Here is a 23,294-nt window from a genome sequence, read left to right as displayed (position 1 = left end):
TCACCAGCAAGTAGCAAGAGTCCGTGTTACCTTGTTCATCATTCTGTGCATAGGATAAATTATGTATGTGTTGGTGGTGGTGAAGAAATAAATAATAGAAAATAATAATCAGTTCAAAGTATTTCCATGATACATATTTGTAAATAGAGCTAGCTGCAGGTTTGTGGAAGCCTTTATGAGGTTGGAGATGACCATTCTGTCATGGTTTAACCCCAGCTGGCAGCTCAGCCCCACACAGCCTCTCACTCACTGCCCACCAGCAGGAGGGGGAGAGAGCCCAAGAGCAAAGTGAGAACACTCCTGGGCTGAAATAAAGACAGGTAAAGCCAAAGCACACAGACAAAGCAAAGCAAGGAATTCATTCCCCACTTCCCACGGGCAGACAGGTGTTCAGCAAGGCTCCCCCAGGAGTGGTGACTTGGCAATTCAAACACCACCACTCTGAATGTCCCCTCCTCCTTCTCTTCCCCAGCCTGAAATGCTGAGCATGACACCACAGAGTCTAGAATACCCCTTGGTCACTTGGGCCCTCTCCCAACTCCTTGTGCACCTCCAGCCCCTGGGTGGGGTGGGCTGAGGAGCAGAAAAGGACTTTGATCTGTGTAAGATCTGCACAGCAATAACTAAAACATCCCTGTGATATCAACCTCGTTTTCAGCACAAATCCAAATCATACTCTCATACCAGCTACCAGGAAGAAAATTAATTCTGTCCCAGCCAAAATTACCACACCATTGATGCCTTAAAGAATTTGTCCAGAAGTGTTTCAAGAAGTTGCTTGGGAAATCTTTAGTGTTTTTCCTGTTTTTTGGGTTTTTTTCAAGGTTTATCTACTTGCTGCATATTGGCCCTTCTCTTTTTGGTGTAGTATGATGGGAGAGATACAAAACATTACTGGAAAGAAGAAAGGAGTTAACCTTGATCAAAGTTATTGAAATGTGTCTGTAGTAACTTTTTTTCCCCATTTTGGTTAAATTTGTCAACTTCTGGCTCATTAGAATGGGTCCAAAAATCCTCCAAAAGTCTTCCAAATACATTGTGAGATTAATTTGGGTGTATGAAATGCAAATTTACATAGTCATATGGTTTAGGAAAGCACTGAGTGACCACTCTGCAAATTTTTTAGGTGTCATAAATTAGTCTTCTATTTTTATTTTCTTACATGTTTATTCTAGCATGACTACAGCTATTCTAAAAATTAATGTTTTATCTGCAAAATCTTGACTGACATTACTTTGACCTACTTAATTTATAATTTCTAATTCTTTAAATCTGTTACAGTATTTAGATGAATCTTCTTCAGCTACCTCGCAGGTTTTAAAAAAAAAACTTGTTACCCTGGTATTTATCTCAGCTGTTTCATGTAACTGACATTTTTGGAGCCAAATCCTCTATTTCAGTTGAGAATGGGAAGGCAGAATGATTGGAAACAATTTACAAAGTATTTTTGCATTGTTGGGAAGCCTCAATATGCTGTAAAGTGTCTCAGAAGTGCCTGTGCCAGCACGTGCTCTCAGCCTGCCATGGCCCAGGGCTGGTGCACACAGAGCTGTGCTGACCTCCTGGAATAATTTCTCTTCTTGTTTAGGTTGCTGCTTTCTGCCTTCTCTCATGGCACATTTCTGTGGAGATACAGAAACTTAGCTGACAGTGAATTGTCCTTTCCCTGTCATTTATGTGTGTTTCCACAAGATGTTTGTGATTTAGCAGGAACCAGATATTCCTGGATCCAGATATTCCACAGCAAGCTCAGTGCTATTTTCTTTCTCCTGTCTGGTGAGTCCAAGAGCAGAGGATAATCCAGACTGGCATTTCAGCTGCTGCTGCCTGCAGGCAGCTCTTAGCTTAGGAGGGCACAGCACAGCTGAGTGCCAGTGCACCTGGAGCTGCTTTTCCTAGGACCTCCCCCGTGCCTCCAGCTCCCTGACCCGAGTCCCAGGAAGATGCCGGCGTGCACAGGCCCCTGAGCTGCTCAGCTGCTCAGGAGCCAGAGGCAGCCCCCCCAGCCTGGCTCTTGCCTGCCAGGCCTTGGTGCAGCTGCAGAACTGTTCTGGCCCCACTGCAGCTGCCCTTGGTGCTGGGCTGAACCCATGCACTGCTGCAGTGCTGTGGGCATGACCTAACCAATGCTGGGTGCAATTCAGCTGTCATTAACAGCTCCCTCCTCCCTCATTTTGATGGAGGGAATTTCTTGTATTTTTGTTTTCCTTGGAATAAAACTCCTTGAGAATTGAAATCTCAGAATGTACTGGTTTGCAATCAATACAAAAGTGCTTATCTCTAGCCTTGGGCTTGAGAAGCACTCAGCTTGCAGCAGTACCTATCTATATGTATTTAACGACTCAAGTACTTTCCAAGAAAACAGCAGGAGCTGTTTGATCTCTAAGTAATGCTGCACTTCCATGTGTCCTATGAACTGGGCATCTTCATTCCACTTGCTCAAAGATGTGAATTCTGGAGCATGCAAAAGCAGGGAGGTAAGAATGTCACCCTGCTAGTTGAACCATTGATATTTTTCCTTGTCTCTTCAGCCCCATCTCAGCCTGATTTACATCTTCTGTGGAACTGTTGCATAGAATTGGACACTGGTGAAAGTAACTGGGTTGTTACAGTAGAAAAGCCTTTCCCTTCCTACTGGAGGTGTAGGAACTGCACCCTTTGCTTGCCTGAATACCTTTATTTGGGCAAAGCCATTGGAAATAAATTCCAGTCTGAGCTTTGGTCTAAAGGGGGCCGAAATGCCCAATGTCTGGTGAAAGGTGGCCATGGGGCCAGCTGCTCTCACCACCCCAGGCTGCTTTTAGTAGAGGAACAGAAGCCAAAAAACATCAGGATTTTGTTTTGGTGTTTATTTTTGTGGGGTTTTTTTTTGGTTGGTTGGTTGGTTTTTTTTGAGGTTTCCTGTGGTTCTCTGGGCTGGATTCTATTTGAAGGAATCTGGAATCTGTGGAATCTGTGTAGCAAACAGTGACCTTAGGAATCTGTGTAGCAAACAGTGACCTATTGTTATTATTAAATCACAAAAGCTATCTACTGACAGTGGGACTATGTGAGTCCTACCATATTTCCAGATAGTTTGAGGGTAGGGTAAGCATCAAGGACACTTTAAAGTAATCTTTTGCTTTTAAAAGGCTTGGATGTCCACAGGTTTGAAGAGGGATTTAAACCTTTAATGAAAACAGAAGGGAGTGGCAGAATCATTTAAGAAAAATGGATCATATCATACAGGGGAATTGAGCCAAGTGAGGATGTCAGGCCACTGAATGAGATGAAATAGTGGCATTCAATCCTTCTAGTTCTTATACTGAAAACAGAACTGACCTCTTGGTTCTGTATGTCAGAACCTGGGGTCCTGCTAGCACTGCTGTATTAATTTTCTGGAATTAATAAGGGTCTTTTTCTGAGCATAGAGAGTCTTTCTTTTGAAGCCCTTCCTTGCTTGGGGGAGAAGGGCATTTATTTATGCTTATGAAGCCAGATTTTCCCATGCACACTACAGGATAAATCCCACTGAAATCAATTAAAGAATATATGTCATAAGTGACCATTCAGTATGAGGAAGGGTGACAAAATCTGGTCTGTAGATAAATCACAGGAGGAGAAAAGTCTGTCTTCATACTTTATAAATCCTTAAGAAAACACAAGACAGATTGGTATAAACATGTTGCAGAAATGGAGGTGAGCAGAATTTCTTCCAAATACCCTGATAACTGGGTTGTACCCTACAAGATTAAGCTGGTGATGAATACATAAATAAACTAATTAGCAGCATATTCTGTGGGAGACTAATATCCTGCTGTATTAGCCCAAAGTACTGGGAACCAAAGTGAAAAGAGGCAGATGAAAAGATGGCAAATAAAGGCCTTTAAAGGAAAAAAGACAAAAGAAAAAAGAAAATGAAAAATTCTGCCTCTGAACAGATTCCAAATGGAAAATTGACATAGAGGATGCTGGTATTGTCTCCTACCTTCTGTTAGGGCTGTCTTATGGCTTGAACTGAGGAAATCTAAACTTTCTAGACTGGTGCAAAAGGAAAAGCATCTTGAATTCCTTGGCCTGATGCCTTATTGAAGCATCAATTCATATGCCATATCAGAGTGGGCCTGGCTAGCAAGTGCTTCTGTTGGAATCCTGAAAAGCTTCCAAGGATATCCAAGCACGGACGCCTGGCAAACAGGAGCTGTCTGTTGAAACCCACAGCCAGTGTCCATCCCAAGAGCTGGACCAAGTGAAAATCCCACCTGTTCTACCTCTGGGTGTGAGGAGATCAGCAGAGAGCTGTGCAGCACCGAGACAGAATTCATGTAGTGCACTCCATTGTGGTTAGTGACAGCAAAAGACTGAGGAGGGAATGTGTCACTACTCAGTGAATAGCTAAAGCCAGAAGAGCATAACTGATTTATTTCTGATTAAAATTTCTTAAAAATTACTGCTGTGACTATTGTACATCTTGACAACTTTTAAACAGAAGCACAAAGCTGTAATTAAAATTACTATATTTAAAAGAATGGCTGTTCTTTTAAGGATATTTGAATATAACTAGAGAATGTACATGCCATGCTAAGAAGAGAAAAATGGAGAAAAGGAAAAGGAAGAAGAAGAAGAAGAAGAAGAAGAAGAAGAAGAAGAAGAAGAAGAAGAAGAAGAAGAAGAAGAAGAAGAAGAAGAAGAAGAAGAAGAAGAAGAAGAAGAAGAAGAAGAAGAAGAAGAAGAAGAAGAAGAAGAAGAAGAAGAAGAAGAAGAAGAAGAAGAAGAAAACCCTTTTGTTCAAACTATAGATGGCTAAATGCAATGAACTCCTAGTAGTGCTCAGTTGTAATGAAAATGCCTTTCATGTCCTTCATGTCCAAAGGATCTTTCTTCCAAGAATTTTGAACTTTTTCAAATTATCAAGGGCAACCTTAAATCTTTGCAGCGTTCTCTGGTGCTACTTATGCAGCCTTCTGTGCCTCCCATGCTGAAGCCACCCCTTGTTGCTCACTGATGACTCCCTCAGGTTTTACTGCTCAGGCCATGGCAGAGAACAATTCTCTGGCTACATTCCTGTATGTGGCACTTGCAAACTTCAGGCTGCTCGTGGCCCCTGTAGCTGCACTGACAGATGACCAGCACAAGGAAGCTGGTTCTCACTGGAAGAGTGAGTTCTCCCCTGTGCTTGGGAAGTGATGGGAGGAGAAGGAGGAGGAGCTGTAAATTTCCAATTTCCTGAATTGACAGATGTAGTCATTTGTAGTATGTCAGCTTTTCTGAGATGTCCTTCCACAAATTCATAAAAAATAGACTGCAGCAATTTTGTGCATGATTGATGATGGTGCATACTTCATCCAGTGTCAAACTCTACAACCTCATGTGATGAGCAGTTTTTCCATATCACTTTTTGTAGGATAGATAAACATTATCTTGAAGTCTGCTTTGTGTGTTTTACTGGCATTATTAATCTGTTTTGTGTCCAGTTCAGTCCCATTAAAGTCGTACCTTCAAGCACATTCGCTGCTGAGTATCTCATCAGGGAGAGATGTATATTTATAATTCCTGCTAAGAGCTTGCCAGTCATACAGTCTCATGCTTTTCCTCCTTCAGAACAACTTAATTTTTCAGTTTATCAGTAGCTGTGACAGTAGAAGCAGTGGGTGCTCTATTCTGAACTGCTTGCCTTCGTATTATTACTCCTTAATGTGTTATATGGTAGTTCCATCTTTCTATCTCCTTTCCTTTGCTTATAGCATCTCTGTAAATTTACAACCTCCTGTATAACCTCTATTACCTTTTGTACAAGTCTGGGAAAAACATGAACAACATTTTTTGAAGCCCCATTCTGTCCTCTTCAGGAGAACATCCATGTAAGCTCGTTATTCATACAGAAAACTAAAGCAGATTTTGAATCTCTTTTAAATCTAGGTAGCTGGGTGAAAAGAATGGATACTTTTTTATTTCATTAGGTATTGTGTGATAGTCACATTGCTTTACCATCCTTCTCCTTTATCACTTCTGTTAATAATCTTGTTTGTTTTCTACCAAATTGTTCCTGGAACTTACATCCCTGGAGCCATAAATTGTTCTGAAATATGTTGAGATTGTGTACTTGTTTATGCAATTTCACTAAAGCCAAATTGGAAAACAATGGCTGAAAGTGACAAGGCTTTAATTCCATTAAATACTTTATCAAAACCATAAAATAATAGATAGTAATTAAATGGTGCAAGCAACTGATTTATGCCTTGTGAGGCTGCAAATGTAGTCTGCTCTCTTGCTGCTGTTTCAGACAAAGGGCAATGACAGTCACTCCATGCTTCATTGACTTGTGTGAAAAAAACACAACTTGTACAGCCAGGCCACTTGCATGGTCATTTCACTGCTGACATCTTGACACAAACCCTTTTTGGGGTCTAACAGAGATCAGTTCAGCAGCACAGTAATGACCTCATTTAGTGCCATGGAAATCATAAAGCATTAATGCTATAAAGCATCAGATTTTGCTCATTAGTATGTTAGAAAAACATTATTATTAACACTTTATGCCTGTTTATATGAATTCTTAAGAGCAAGCTGTGATACTAAACGGTGGGTGGGTCAGCTATGCTCTCTTTAGTCAGTTTGGAAGAAAAGACAGGGACTCCCAAATTCCACTTTCCTGTGCACAGGGGACCAGTGAGGCAGTGCACACAGCTTCCCCTCCCAGGCCTGTTCACACACAGCTCGAGCATTCCTGTCTGCCCAAGTCACTGCTGACAGCTTCAGCCTTACATCATTTCAGAGAACTGGGAAAGACACCTAGAGCTCAGCAGCATTGTCTTGTATCCATGCACAGCTCAACCCTGCTGCAGGAAAGGTGACTCATCCCAGTTTCTGTAGGTGAGTTCTCCTCCAGTTCCATCATTTTAATATCCTCTCGTTTTAATATCCTCTCAAACACTGTGACAGGTGAGATGAGTCTGACGCCAGGGATCTTAGCTGCAAGTGTGAGGGGCAGCTGTGTACTCACATCCCCTCAGGAGATGTTAGAGCTGGTATTGCTGCCTCTGGCTGGAGTTAACATCTGATGCCAGCTGGCACCAGGGAAATGGTGATCAGGATCAGTTTCTTCAGCTCTTTGGGAAAACCACATATTCTTTAATGCATAGTGGCTCTTTCCTCAATGTTTCTGGGTTGGTTCCCTCTTAAAAGGCACTAGAATATGTTGCTACTTCTGTGGAAAATACTTTCTGGAGATTACAGTGTCACGTCATTTTACGAATGAAACAAAGGCATTTCCAGCTCTGCTCTGCAGTATAACACCAGGAAATCTCAGAAGCCTGGCTCCTGACATACTAAACTTTACCTGGCTTCCTGATACCCAACCAGGCTTTGTGTTTTAAAGCACACACATGTATGTGATATTCAGAGGTTTGAATTTAGGTGGCCAGATACCCAGGAGTGAGCTGCATCATTAAAGATGCTTTTTATGACAGAATGCAAATGTGGCTTGGTGTGTAAGGAGGACAGGAGCAGACTTTTCTCACTGGTCCCCAGTCACAGGAACAGAGATGATGAACAAAAATTGAAATGCTGGAAATTCCATATGAATGTCAGAACCTTTTACACTATGAGTTGGTTTAACACTGGAACAGGTTACCCAGGGAGGCTGTGGTGTCTCCATCCTTCCATCCTTTGAGATTCTCAGAACCTGACTAGACACAGCCCAGGGCAACCTGTCCTAGCTGACTGTGCCCTGAACAAAGGGTAGGAGTAGATACCTCCAGAGGTTCCTTCCTACCTCAACTATTCTGCGATTCCTCAGAGACCAAATATTTGGTGCAGATTATATAAGGGTGAGGAAATATTAAATATAGGTGTGAGAAGAGGACAGAAGACAGGCTCTGCAAAAGGTATAACAAAGACAATTTGTACACTTATTATCGCAGCTGGTGTATGTTTGCTCCTGGAGAGAATGCAGAGCTTACAGTCACCTCTGAGAGAAAGGCCAGGATGTAAGCTAATACTCAAGTCAGTGCTTAATTAACCAAGGAAAAATATCAATAGAGGTGCATGTGAATGTCACAGATAATATGGAAATACAGTTTCTAATTTAATGCAGTAAAGTCTCTAGGCATGCCCACTCCATATAAATGAGATCTAGGCCAATATTAAATAGAAAGGGTGATAAAGTGGGGAAAGAAAATCTAATCTGGAACAGCTTGCTGCAGTATTATCAGAGATGTACTGATAGGGATCATCTGAGTTTCTGAACAACTGTACTTTCAGTTTCATAAATATTGTTTTTAATGTGTTAATTTGTCATTCAGACTTCTGTTTGTAAGTCAGTGTTCCACTTTGGCTCAAACAAGTCTATGAATTGTTTGTAACCTGAAGCCATTGCATTGGTACCACAAGCTATCTTGTAGAAGAGGAGCATCTCTCAGAGCTGCAGCAAGGCTGGCCTGCCACACCCAGCGAGGGAGAGGGAGGCTGCCCACACCCCACCTGGGGCCTGCATGTCCAAAACAAAACAATTCCTCCCCTTTTCACTGCAAATCCTGTGCCCTCCATTCCCAGAGTGGTGCTGGCACATGGATCTGGAGATGCACATCCACTTTGTCATGTGAACATCTGGAAGTGATGTACCTGGAAGAAAGGTGTTTGCTGTGCTCTGATATTGGGAAATGCAGTGTGGCAGAGAGCTTAGGTGGTCATTGGTAAGAGATTCTGCTCCCTGTTGAATCATTCAAACCCAGCTAAATCTTGATGTATTCAACGAGAGCCCTGTGATCTTGGATTGAAATAACTCCAGTAAATTGGGCACTGCTGTTTCTGTTACAGGCCCTTATTTGGAGGTCAGATATGCTTCAGTGGCATGACTTTACACTGAATTTCTGATGTGTCAACACTGCAATCTGAAAGGAAATGGCTTTAAAGTAATACCCACAATGTTATGTTTCCCTTTTCAATTGCTGTCTGAGTAATCCATCCTGCTTTAGTTGTGTCCTTATTTTCCTGCTCTTGAGCTCTAAGCTTTGCATAGCAGCCACAATGCTTTCTGCACAGCATATCAAATGGGTTGTGTAGTCCATAGCAGCAGCATCTGTTTCAGTTCTTGATCTGAGCCTCCTTATTCACCCAACTTCATCCTTCACTGTGACTTCTGGGGACTTTTTTGACAACAAAATAGTAAATCTTCCTTGATTTGATAAATCTCTCTGTAAACATGTGTTGTGTTCATGAATGCTACAGAGTAGCTCTGGAAACTGTACATCTTTTCCTTATAAATCACAGACAGTGTGGGCAGGGATTGTGGATATTCTTCACAACTTCCTGCACAGTGATCCAGTCTTCCAAAAATAATGTTAATGCCAGGTGGGAGCCAAACAGTTTCTATAGTTTGGGTGCTTTTCTTGTATCAGTGGGAACATCCAATCTTGCCATACAAGGCCTTGTTATTATCAAACACTTTGTAAATTAACAGTTCTACTTAAAATTAAACCCACTGGTGGTAGTAATGACAATGGTCTAGGACAAATCTGTCAGGCAGGAATTCCCAGAAGTGTTGTTTCTCTGAAGTCTGTGGGTTGCATGGGTTCTATTCTTTCCCCAAATGCCTGCTGCTGACCACTGATGGAAGGAGGATATTGTGTGCAGATTCTTGCTTGGCCCAGTGCAGGAGCCATGTTCTTAAATCAGCTGCCTACTCAGGGTAACTGGCTGTTTCAAGAGTTCTAAATTAATTTGATCCAGCAATTTAATTTTTAAATGCTCTGCATTCCATGACTGTAACACACAGTTCTCTGGTTGTGTTAATGATGACTACATTCAGCCAGGCCAAAAAAGTAAAAAGAGTAGCAAAAGGAATACCCATGCAGAGTGGAGGATGTGTGGGAAAAACATCAATATTTTACAGCAAGAAATCACCAATATTATTGGGGGAAAAGGGATTTTTCAGACCTGCTAGTAAGAAATACAATATGTGAAAAATGAGGAAATATAGAGATGACTGAATCCATACAATTAGGAGAATGAGTAAGCATCACAGAGTGCCTCTGTCTTTCACACCATGTAATTGATTTTTAACTAATTCTATACCCAGAGAAACTAATCCTTGTGTGAAAAAAAAAAAAAATCATTGGATCTAAACCAATAGGTCACCAAATACTGCCCCAGGAATCCTATGCAGTAATATGGGTACAGATGTGTTGGTCTGCACCGAGTTTTGAGTACAGGTCTGGCTGTGCACTGCCTGCCCTGCCATCACTGCAGTGTTGTAGTCAACTCAGGACAGATCACACATCCTGGGAGGAGCACCAGCAGCAGGTAGGGAGGGATGCCCAGACCTGGATGTTGGTCTTTGTGCTGCAGTTCTTCAAGGCTCCTTTTCCCTGACCGCCCTTGTCTGCAGATGTGACCAAGTTCCTCCTGGCCATGATGGGCTCTGTGCCCACTCCCAGGTCCTGTTTGCCTTTGCTGTCCAGGCAGAGCAGGCGTTGTTCTCTGAGCACCCACTCTGCTCTCTCTGAAGAAACAACACCAACTGTACAGTCAGGTGCCCTGCTGTGTGTTCCATTTTTGTGCTTCATGCCAGCTCCCAGGCAGGAATATCGCATCACTGCACAGGAACGTTTCCATTCATGTAACTGTGATTTCCTGGTGCTCCAGATCCCTTTATCTTGTGCTCATATGCACAACTGCCTGTATCTGTGCACTGCAGAAGGATGCATCCAGAATTCATTTTCTTTCTCACATAACATGAAAGGTATTTCTGAAAGAGTAGCTAGTGAAGTGATGAGAATCCTCCAGGCTTTGAAGTCTAAGCTTTGCTGGTGTGATTAGTTTAAATGGCTCATTTGCCATTTAGGGAAGTGGTATTGATGGGTTTGGGTTTCTTCACCCCTCCTCTTCTGTTTTGAAATTCGATATCACCCAACAAGGACTATTGGGAGCAAGCTCAAAGCTGCTGTTGTGTTTCCCAACAGGAGCCCTCCAATATATGTGGAAAGAGGAAATTATCTGGCATTTCTGAACTGTTCTTTTGGTTGCCAATGTGCTACTTTGCAATGAAAATGTTTGAGAAGATGGTGGTGGGTGTGTAATACAAACTCTCCACAAGCACAGGGCACTTCCCAAAATACTTGTTTCTGACTCACAGAGTTCAATAAAAGCAGATCTGAGTTCTCTGGGCACCCAGCTGGACCTTTTCTGCAACAGTTATTCAGCTTCTCAGATAATCTCCCACAACGAGGATTTGTCTTGGTATTTGTTGCCTAAGTTTCATCTTCCCCTCATTAAAATGAGCTCTCAGCCAGCATAACCAAGACACATCTGCCATTTATGCAGTCCAGACTTCCCTGTGGCTGGATATTAAGAGGAACTGCATGATGAAAAAACTCACTTATGCTGAAGAGCAATTTGATTTACCAACATGCAAAAAATCAATCTTAGAACTCATCACAAGAAACCCCTTATGTCACTCAAACCCTCTTTTATTCAACAATTCTGGATCTGCTGTCAGCAGAGAAATGGGTTTTATCTCTAAATGCACCAGAGATCTCTTGATTCTCAGCATCCTACTCACATCAAATGAAACTTTTCAAGGCTGTTTTCTACTTGTGGGTTTTTCTGGTTTTGTGCTACACAGCTAAGATCCCAGGGCTGTAAACCGTGTAATTGTTGAGCAATCACAGTTCCAGCTGAGGCCACTGCGATCTTAATCTTGAATATATGAAGAACTGTATAATAGTCTGAAAATTCAGGTTTTAAACAGCTTGTGTTGGGTACCCAAGTTTAGCTGATACTCCTTACTCAGTTCATGTTCCATAAAAATGGCAAAAACTGTAACTTTAACACCCCTGAAAGTTTATAAAAACGAATGCATTGATGTCTGAAGCATTCACACTGTTCTGATAAGCACCGCAGAAAAGCCTATGAAGAAATGAATAATTCTGTTTTCAAAGCAGAATCTGAATAGCGTGCAATAAATAATGCCTGGTGAGAGTGAATAATGAAGAGAAAATAAACTATTGAAAGCTACACATTAGTTGAACATTGTTCATTCTGCACACTGAATGAGGCAAGGGCCTTATGGAAACCAGCATATGTGACAGTGTCATTTACAGTGCTATCGTGGTGCCTGTGCACCAACCACATGAATTACTGTTTCACAGGCAACCACACCATTTTGTGTGCTTGATTAGCAGCCTTTATAATGTAAGCATAGCACAGTTTTTGTGTGCAGTAAATAAGTTCCATGGTTTTTAACTCATTTGAAGTCCCTATTTCAAGATCTGAAGACTCTGAAGCCTTTTCAGTTAAATGGTTCTAGGGTTATTCTGTTCTTTTATGTGGGGGAACAATTCATTCTCCCTGCTTTAGCTCTCTGAAATATGTGGACTATTTTATTTGAAACTCAGAAAGAAAATAAAGCGTGAGCCTGGTGCAGGTATTTCACATGATGAATTTTATTTATATTGTGAGAACAGAATTCCATCATGGAAATTGGTGGGCAGGGTTGCTAACTTCAGTGTTTCCTATTGCACCACTGTTATTTAGGAACATGGTGATGGCTCATGCACCTCACTCATGCACCAGCAGTGACTGGAGATGCCAGACTGCTCAGAGGCACCAGGCTTGTTTATATGTATGCCCTATGCTGCTGTTACTCACAGAAGGAAAAATGTGTAATTATTCCCCATCGAGGCTAGAGCAGCAGTCTGGTTGGCCTCCAGGGACTGAGGAGGAATTCCCTGGTTTCATAAGTGGGTTTGGTAAAGAAATACTGGACAATACCAATAGGATTTGAAGGAGACTTTATATGTGAGACAGCAATGCCACGTTTTGAGATCTGGGTGGGATGGGAGTGAATCATGAGAGGTATTCAGGTTGCTCACAGTCATTGTGAGGATGGAATGGATTTACATTAAGTTTGCTGCTGCCTAGATAAATATTAGTGCAGAGGACACAGAAAGGTGCCAGAATACGATGGCCGGTCTGATTTCCCACTTGGTAGCAGACAGAGAATTTAGGATTTGACAAAAGCCATGAACAGCTTTGGGGTCATTAACCAATAAGCTCCTATTGCCCACAGCAATAGCTAAAGAAAAGCTACCATTCCACTTAAATTTTGCTTTTCAGCCTTTTTTAGGGGGTAATCATTACTTTTTATCCACTGACAAGTTCCCATTCTACTGATCAGGAATCAGTCAAATCAGACTGGCTTATTTCACAATAAATTCTTAAGTTCATCTTTTACATCTGAATCCTTGTGCACTTGGTTAAAAAAAACCAGCCCAAACCACTATGTTGTACTATGTCAATTGTTTACTCTTCCATTTAATCATAGGAACACTGTCTTGCCCTTTCAGCTTCCTTTGGAGATGGATGAATTCCCAGAGATGTCGAGGAAATCAAGGGACTTTAACTTAACATGAAACAATGGCAGTTTAAAATTTTTATAAGGGTGCCAACCATGCTGGTTTAATTTTTGATAAGGGATGATACTACATTTCTGCATTTTTAATAGGGAGACTGACAAAAGACTCACTTAAGATACCTAGGAAGTCAAACTTCTACAGCAGGACTGTAACTCATTCAAATGTTAATGGTAAAGATACCAGGACAGTATGTCCTAAAAAAAAATCATTAAATACTCACTAGTGTTGCTGCATAAAAGTCAAAAGATTACTTTTGATTTGCAGACTTGATTACAGACAACTACTGTCTTCTTTGATTACAGTCACAATGCTTTCAGGTTCTTCAGATTGATTTGGAAATAATTTTCATATTTTGAAATCCTGATGTAGTAAAATCCAGGAAAATACCACCCCTCCCTACAGGTAAAAACAGAAAGAATTTTACTGACTTTCTGTTTGTCCAGGGAATTAGTCTTTGAATTTATAAACCAGATTTTTTTAATGTGTTTCAGAAAGATAAGTAACCTTAGACTACTAAACTCTTAAGAATATGTACAAGAGAAGATTGATGCCATTGGTTCAAATTTCATTTGCTAGCCTAAGTTATGACTTAGGACCAGCAGATCATAACACAGGCATATAAGACACAGTAATACTTGATTTTTTAACATTTGGACTATCTAGTTTTACAGATTATCCTCCTTAAGAAGACCTATGTTTATCCATAAAACATTTATATTGTGAGGACCACTGCAAGAAATATGATGGTCACTTTCTCTCAAGGTTAGGTTTGTGCACTTTGGCTATTCTGGGGGGAGTTGAATTGTGAAATGAGATCTATCACCATCCATGCATCGGATCTGCTGGGCTGAATGGGAAGAAGCTCAGCTCAATTGATGGGGAATAGGGCTTCTCATAGGGTTTTGTGCAGTGCCCTGTTATTTGCACACCCCATTGTTGCCAGGCAGTGTCATGGCCCATGAGCCAACTCTGTCACCTCTGCAGTGGATCACAGAGCCACCCAACCATCTGCATCCTGCACGTGTGCACAGATGGGGACAGAGGGGTCCCGGGGGGGCTTCCTGAGGATCCCACACACACCTCATTGTGGGGAGTGTGCAACAGGACATTCCTGCACTGCCCCCAGCTTGTGGGTAACAGCTACAAGGTTGTTGATTGTCTTTCATGGGACTGTTCAGCCCTGCCTCATTTTTCTTCCCTCTCTCCTGCATAAATTTTCCTGGCCTGGCAAATTTTTGAGAGGCCAATAATGCTGTCAGACCCTAGATGAACATGAATAATAGCCTGTTTGCACAGCTGATAACTGAGCTGTAAAAACGAATCTGCTCCCAGATGAAACTTGACATGCAAAATTTAAGCTTGGGGAACAATTCTTTGTATGTATCCTGAAAAAAAAAATAATTACTTGGACTGCTTAATTTTTATTCATCCCTAAAATAAAAAACCCTACAGGAGGGTCAGCAGAGAAAGCTCCTGTGTTTTGACACAGAACTTGGAATTAGCTTTAAACATAAAATACAGCAAATGTTTAATCTGCAATAAAGTTGAATCTGCTCATTTTGCAGAAGAACAATGGCTGAGGGTCGAAGCCTTGGGTTCTGCAGTTGCCAGATGGGATCATTTCCAAAAGGGAATTTGGATGGTAATCAGTGTCCGCTGGGATCCATGCCCACCGCTCCAAGTCCGCGTGCCACAAAGGAGAGATTAGGGGCAGAATGAGAATGTGCAAGGCTGGCACGAATCAAAGGGACTCCCTGTAAAACCTATTACATCTGTGCTCTAAAAAATGTATAGAGAAACTGACAGTCAGGAAAATGCAGTTTTGATTGTGCTTTGATGGCTGGGAAGCTAAAATTGTGTGGGTGGGTGGCTAAGTGTAACCCCATGTCCATGCCAGCTTTATTTGACTGGGAGAGCCGGAGTCAGGCCAATTTTCATTGTCCTTTCAAGACTTTCAGAGCAGCAGGATAAATAAAGGAATGAAATGGGGAAATGAATTTATAGACTTTGGGTGTCAAATGATTAATAAAAGGCCCAAACCTTGGTGTTTTGTTCTATTGATTTTGTTTTGGCAAGGCAAAGATAAGATTGTGAACCTGTACAAAGGGATGTGGTCTTTACTTCCCTCTGTGCCTTTGTGGTGGGTGGGTAATTTGCTGAATAGAAGTTTCACTTTTGGACTGAAAGCAGGTGTTACTCTACACTGAATTATGAGATACAAAACACTAAGCCACGTTTTTGGAGCCCACATGGTTGGTTAGTATTAAATCAAAACAGATCCCAAACATTGGGTAGGAATATCTGAATTTCTCCAGTGCTTGCTTTGTGATGGTAAGAGAAATTATCTACTTCTCAAATCAAGTTTCAAGTAAACTACACCAACGTCTTGTGGTGTTTGAGAGCCCCTGTTAGTCCTTGAGGCCTGTGCCCTTAGCAGGTGAGTGTGCCCATGATCTGAGTCCTATCCCCTAAATCAGTTTCCTTAACCCAATCTGGCCACAGGATTTATAATTTCCAGGGGAAAGGAACTTGCAGCTGTGCAGGGCTGTGGCATTGGCTGCAGCCCTTCAGAGCTCTCCTCCAGTGCTTTGTGTTGCCTGGTGTTGCTCTCCTGGGCATTGTGGGCTCCTGTGCAAGTACCAAAACCAGCCTTTCATCACCAGTGGGCAACAAGTATCCAGCAATCCTACTGCTGTCACAGCTTGTATTGCAACAGAGAAGTTACTTTAAAATAATAGGAGTTGTGAGATTGGTTTGGACATGTTGAAGCTTTTTAAAGTGGAAGCTAAAGGTAGAAGAGGTTTTTCAGAGACAATAGAGCAGCGTGCTGGTAATGCCAAGGTCATGGGGTTGATCTCTGCATGGGCCATTCACTTCAGAGTTGGACTCAATGATCCTTGTGGGTCCCTTCCAGCTCAGGACATTCTGTGATATGAGCAGGAGTCTCACAAAGAAAAATCACAGTGCTTTGAAGGGCTGTGGAAAGTGCTTGTGGAAGTTCAAACTGCAAGTCTGACAGGAGCTGAGCAGATACACCCATACATCACCACTGGGCTTCACCACAGTCACGCAGAAGGCAAGGCTGGAGCCCAGGATGGCAGCAAATCCAGGACCAGCTGCACTGGTAGGTTAGTTTAGACTCCAAGGATGTATATGCTTGTAGCCTTTCTATCTTGATCCATCTGGTTAGAACTTAACATCTGTGGATCTGAGAGAAGCCTTTGCCTTTGGTGAAAGAATTGGGGATAGATGGGGCAACATTTTGAAGGGTGTGCTGGAAAGGGTGAGAGGAGAGCTGTTCTATGCTTCCAGAAATTAATCTCTAGGACATGTTATTCTGAAGTGCAACTATCACTAGATGCTTTATGTGATATGACAAAATGCCACAGGGACTGATCTATCAACTGCTGTTGTTTCAACTTGGTGTAACAGGCAGGGAATCTGAAAAGACATGTTTGCTGAAACTTTGTTGAAAAGAGCTGTGGCTCTGGGAGTGCTGGAGTTAGGTTTGTAACGCGCACACACACACACACACACACACATGCATGGATTCTACACGTGGCCTGAGCTCTGTCCTGACATTTCTGAGAAAAGGTTTCTGAGCTTCAATGAAACAAGTTTTTCACAACTCAGTTGCTCTGATGACTCTTCTCAAACATATGGGACTAAGGCTGCATTGCCTGATTCCAGTGTCTCTGGTGAAGCTATACATAGAGACTGCCAGAAGAATATTAGCATTGACTAAGCAAATCACCATGGAAGGTGAGGGCATATTTGAAACTGGGCCCACATTTGCAAGATGATAATTGGATTATTTTTCTATCCTGAAAATAGATCTTCTGGTGTTTCCCTTTTCTTCCCCTTCTCCCTTCCTCTTTTTGGGGGGATTTTAAAAGCTAATTTGATTTTTATCCACTCTGAAAAACAAATAATTTTCCTCTAACCAAGCTCATATCTTTTGGTAATGCTCAAATCTCCATTCATTCTCTCATCATTCAAGAACTGAAAGTGATGAGATGGCAACATTTAATGGGATAGCTTAAAAAGATTATTAAATACAAGCTAGTGAATTGAAAGAGAAAGTAAGAAAAAAACCCATTCCAAATCCAACCTTGAAAAATTTGCTTTTAATGAGTTTTCACTTTAAAAAAGGAAACAAGTATTGGGTTCATACTCCTTCATAAAGAAAGACATCCCTGTCAAGCAGCTATGAGAATTCACAAATTGGATGACAGACTGTGCCCGCTGCTTTAGCACGAAGGCAATAGATCCAGCATGAGCTTGAAAGCAAGATGGGTTTTAAAGTGTTCTGCTGTCATACAGAATCCATTCCAAAATAATGAGAAACATTCCACACAGACAGCATCCTAAATTCCCATTTGGGTATTATTTTCTCATTGATGTTGTAATTAATGCTAAAATAATTTGTCTGCGAGCCTTCAAGATGCTTAGTGCTTTCCAGAGGGCTGCTAGGAGCTGAGGGAATTTGGCACCTCACAGAACCAGACCTTGTCTCCTCTTCTGCCATCCACACACAGAACACCACTGGAGCCTGAACATATAAAGTGTGGGAGAACAAACAGAGCAAGCATCTAGATAGCAGGATTTTTTAACAGGAAAGAAATCTAATCCAGTCTTGGTGCTGCTCCTAGTTTTTCCTTGTTTGTGTCTAAGCCCTTTGGGAGCCACAGAGCAAACAGCAGCCTGTGGTACTAATCTGCTGCTTTGGAGCACTGGTATATGGTCACTGTAGAGCTACATGAGACACTGTCAACTTCAGTTTTGCTGCAATTCATGATTCCTTTGTTAGTAGTAATAGGATGAACAGTTTGAAGTGAGACCTCTTGAAAAAATCCCAGTGTACTTGTTACAAACTGTGGCCTCAAGTCTGCATTTCTGTCAGCTTTCACAGTGATTAGTCACTGTACAACAGCAAAGAGCAGAGCAGTCTAGAGCAGTGCTCCTCTGGCATGCAAAAGATCTTGCCAGACACCTAATCCTCACTTGGTACCTTCATTCTTATACTCATTAAAATTAATGGAAACGGTTCCTGTAGAGGTGGTAGGTTTGGCTGCACTCAGAGATCCATTGTCTGGGATACTACTATGGCAGGGTGCTCAACCTTGGGATGGGAAAGAAGGGCAATTCTGTGTTAACTCCTCTCTAACAGAATAAAATCTTTCCCAATGGACTTCAAAGCATCTCTTACCTTCCCCATACCCCCTTGAAAGAGTTGCTATAGAGAGGCAGGAATGAAGTGGAGAGAGATGGATTTGGTGCCATGCTGGAAAAGTGGTGTGATGGGGCAGGGCTCTCCAGGCAGCTGTTCCCAGGGAACTCTTCCCAGCTGCTTTCATATGGCCAGGGTAGTGCTGCAGGCTGCTGGGTGATGCTGCAGGTGATTTGCTGAGAAAAACCAAGAGCTGACACCTAAAGTGGACTAACCTGGGTTGCAGGGTTGCAGTTATATGTAAAATTTAAGGGAGTGGTTGTAACTCAGAACTGCTCTGTAGACAATAATCCATGAGTGTGAGGTAGGGACTGTTATCTGTTTGTGTGTAAATGTAGTCATTGTCTGTTTTACATTTCAATGGAATCTTTTGGTCACTAAATGCTGCAGTCTCATACCTGGAGAAGAAATGCCCCTGAGATTTTATTTGCCCAGCAGTGTGGCAGTGCTATATCATACTGCTACGTATGCTTGAATAAAGGAGCAGTGGGTTTTAGGACAAAGAATAATTATGGCTGTGGAAGAGAGAGATTCTGGCTTGCAGGAAAGACAATTCTTGGATGACAAACTGATGGGGTTTGTACTTTGATTTAAACCTGACTGTGTCCTCCTTTCTTTAGTAGGCCATGAGCTAACTAAAAATAAGGAAATCATTAGAAGACCTGGAGCATGCTAAGGTGCTTAAACTGACCTTTTAGACATGAAACAAGCAAAAGAAAAGTCATGATGGTTGTGAAAGGTTCCTAAAATGTGAAAAGGGGAGGTGCATCCAACAGACAAAGAAGTACAGAGCATGGATTTAAGTAAGAAATACGAAAAACAAACCAGCAAACAGCTGACTTAGGGGATTGGAGTTCCCTATAAAGAAGTTGAAGTTAAAAGAGAATAAAATTAAGCCAAGAAACAAAGGAGATTATAGAAGACATTGAACAAAGCATTTTTAAACAATGAAAGTTCCAAAAATAAAAGCATAGAAAAAGGAGATCAAAGAGACACCATTTAGTCAGATACAAGCAAAAATATGAATTGGGAAAAAAAAAAAGAAAAAAACCCCAAACTAAAGAATTAAGAACCCTAACTTGCTTTCAGACAAGCAAAAAGGGATTTGTGCAAATGAAAAGTAATATCACCTGTCATTAAAGTGCCCTTGCAAACAGACAGATGAGAATGAGCACAGGGCTGAAGGGTAAAATGCTAATGACCATTGATGCTACAGTGAATGTGGCTAAATGCATGAGTTAAGGAAAATTCCTACAGCCACCCGGGCAGGAGTGGAAGGATTTAAGGAAATTAGAGTGGAAAAATTGGAAATCAGTCTAGGGAAACTATGAAAAGAGGAAAAGTAGAAGAAACTTTTCTGTGCAGTTTAAAATGGGCAGATTTTGAAGAAATTCACCAAAAGCAAAAGACTAAAGCATCTTAAACAGATAAATGCAGATAAATAACGTACAAACAAAAGTAGGTTTGTGAATCCCAAAAGTAGAAAGGCAGGTTGTGAAAACTGTTGGTTACTTTGAACACAGCAGGTAAAAAACAGGAGCTGTGTAAGAATCTGAAGGACAAGTCAGAAATGAACCTGTATTTATGCTCTGCTGGGCTTGTGGTTTGTTTTGTGCCTCAGTAGAAGCAGCAGAAAATAAATTTTAGTTTTAAATGTAATATTCAACACTATGTATAGCTGAAAACTCACAGCAGTTTTGGCAAGAAAATTTTACTTTAAAATGTAAATAGTATTGTGGGCACTAATACATCAGTTGGCAGTTTAAGGGATGTGGTCATTGGTGCATTGGTTCAGCTAACTTGAGTTAAAAGGTTTAATTTCAATATCTTTTTGCAAAACATATTACATTAGAATATCTAAAAGCCGTGACGGGATCGAAGGATTGTCTAGTTGAAAGACAAGACTGAAAAAGTCAGCCAATGGGCAGGGCATATTTTCAAAGGTTATTATACAAATGAGGAGAACAGGTTTTTAAATATCCATTTGGAAGAAGAAAGAAATATATTGTAGAAAGACATTAAATTGTTTTGGGGGGATGGGAGATGAGAGGGTAGTAGCACAAATATCTCAGCAACTTGGTCTCTATGGCTTGAAGAGTTTCCCAGTTTTCCTGTTGTTTCTCTTCCCTCACAGCCTGTCATTATACTTTTTTTTTTTAAACTTAGCAAAGATTTTATTGCTAAAATAATGAAGAACCCATCATTGTTCCATTCCTGAGAGCTCTCTTCACTGGGGGAGGTGCTCAGCTTCTTGACATTCCTGACTGTGATTGTGAGTAAAAAAGCAGGGACTGTGCTCTGACTTGGCACCATCACACCCAGGCTCCCATTGTTAAATTAGGTGATACCTGGTGCCTTTCTCTGAGTCAGGGTGGATGGCATTGGGTCACCTCATCTTGCACAGCAACTCTGTGGCCTCTTGGCTGCCCTGTGGATGCTGAAATGCTCCTGGGCATTGCACACACACTGCACACCAGGTGGGAATGCCTGGAGCACATTGCTCAGGATGGACTCCTGGTCTGAACCTGTGTAGTGGTGTTCTGCACAACAAGGAGAAGTGTACATACAGTGGGCAAAAGCTGGGAACACCAGGAGAACTTCCACCAAAATAAGTTTGGTGCATCACTTTTCACATGCTTCTGAATGATTCAGTTCTCACTCTGTGACTGGGAGGGTGCATATCTGCACACCTGGGAGAGTAAAGAACCTGGTGTATGAATACAAGCCTGCAGAAAATCCAGGGTGCAGGGGGTCAGTTATTCATCCTGACACTTCTCTGATGTATAAGCTGCAGTTAGCATGAGAAATATATAGATCCAAGGGACCGATCATTGAAACATTTAAATATGGAAACAAAGTGTGGGTTTTGCATTAAGAAAAAAATTGAGCTATAATTTGTAAAATAGATGAAAGGAATGGTATGGATGACAAACATCAGACAGCTGGCTGATGGAGCTCTTTAGAAAGAACATTTCACTGTTTTGATGTGCCCCCTTGCTGTGTTAGTGGGTGTCTGATCTGTGATTTGTTGTTTAATGTGCAGCGGTGTGTGACCAACTAGAAGCAATAAACCACAAAGGTAAATTAAAAGGTAAATTAACAGTCTTAACTGCTGGAACATGATGGATGAAATTATATTTCATTTCTCTTTCATACCAAATGGCTTCCTTTGCCCAATCTACTTCTCCCATGGCACCTCCAGTTTCCTTCTTGCCTCTGCAATTCCTCAGAGACACATATGTCCACAAGATGGTACTAGGCTACCAGTAGCCCCCAAGTGGCTGGTCAGTGAAGGCTCTTGAAATTGCTGCTGCTCAGGTGTCACCAGAGAAGTTCACACAAAAAAAATCTCATTAGTGTTGTTTCCTACGAGAGGCATTCAGGCCAAAACACCTGTTTGGTTGTTTTTTAAAATGAAACAAAATTCCATCAGGAATCAGAGCAGATCATTGCTGTGACTGATGCTCTGCACACTCACATCTGTTTTGTACCAGATAGCTTCATTATTGCCTTTGGATCCACTTCCAATTTCAACTAATAAACTAACTTATAAAAGAGAAGAATGAGGCCATGAATTACAGTAGATTTATAAATCTGTGTTTTGACACATTTAAAAAAGAGAAATTTGACCTGATGTATTATAAATACCTCATTTACTTTAAGCAATTATTGTAATCTATCACATTGATGCAGCCAACACAAATATGTGCTACATTTCTCATGCTAAAAATTGTTCAAACAGGCTTGAATAAATTGTTAATACTCTATAAGCTGCTAGTGGAATAGCTCAATGATTAGCTCTTCTCTTCACATGATTCAAAGGCATTAGTGACACTGCTGACTAATGACTTGCAAAATTTTTGTTAAAGACCTAGGTACATTTTTATATGGCAGCCCAGTTCTTAAGTCAATGGCATTTCAGGCTTTGAAACTGAAAAGCTTTGTTACATTGGTTTATGTAAAATTAGTGCTCAATTAATTTTTTTTTTGACACTCCGCATATAATCATGTTAATTCGGTTGTGATGATAGATTCAAGTTACTCTTGAAAAAAGTATCTTCTCATAATGTGATTACTGGAATACTGTTAATCCTGACTGTATGAAGAAGGCTGTGATGTTAATTAAAGACGGTGAACTGCTTTCTCATCAGCACCGTGCAAATGGAGTGATAAATAAGGCCCCTGATAGCTTGGAAGCCATTTGTTATTGCTGATCAGACTGCATGTGCTTAGGTAGTAGAAAGGGTAAGCAGTCCCTACGAAAAGAGGTGCCCACCTTTAGTATACTTGGTACTTGTTTCACTAATTTTAATACAATTAAGTGGAGATGACCACATCAGTATGGTCATAATGAAACCCCTCAGTGGGAGATCTGAAGTAATGAGGAGAGCACATAATTTGTGACTCGAGGCCATTTAAAGGAGCCCGCGTGTTTAATTGGCTTAATAAAATTAAGATCATTGATGAGGCTGTCATTGTACCAGGGCCACCGAGGGAGGCTCAGGACCTGAAGGCCTGACCCAGTCAGACCCAGCAGGGCCCAGGCCCACCTATCCCAGCGAGAGCTCCAGGGTGACCAGCCCGGCCTGGGAGCGTACGGCCGTGCCGCGCTTCCTTTCGGTGGCCGCGGGAGGGGTCCCGCAGATGTCCCTCTGGGCTCCTCCGGGAGG

General features: G+C 41.6%; 1 protein-coding gene across 1 annotated transcript in view; it reads left to right on the top strand.

Moving 5' to 3' along the window:
* The first annotated feature begins 5,013 nt into the window (after positions 1-5,013).
* LRP8 (LDL receptor related protein 8) overlaps positions 5,014-23,294 on the top strand; it is a 188,027-nt gene continuing 169,746 nt past the window's right edge. Inside the window, exon 1 of the mRNA XM_014307807.2 lies at positions 5,014-5,137. Coding sequence (XP_014163282.1) covers positions 5,014-5,137 — 124 coding nt within the window. The remainder of the gene's footprint in view (positions 5,138-23,294) is intronic.

Source organism: Geospiza fortis, unplaced genomic scaffold (genome assembly GCF_000277835.1).
Source record: "Geospiza fortis unplaced genomic scaffold, GeoFor_1.0 scaffold396, whole genome shotgun sequence".
Lineage (NCBI taxonomy): Eukaryota > Metazoa > Chordata > Aves > Passeriformes > Thraupidae > Geospiza > Geospiza fortis.
The sequence above is the reverse complement of the archived record's forward strand: the minus strand, read 5'-3'. Positions and strand labels throughout refer to the sequence as shown.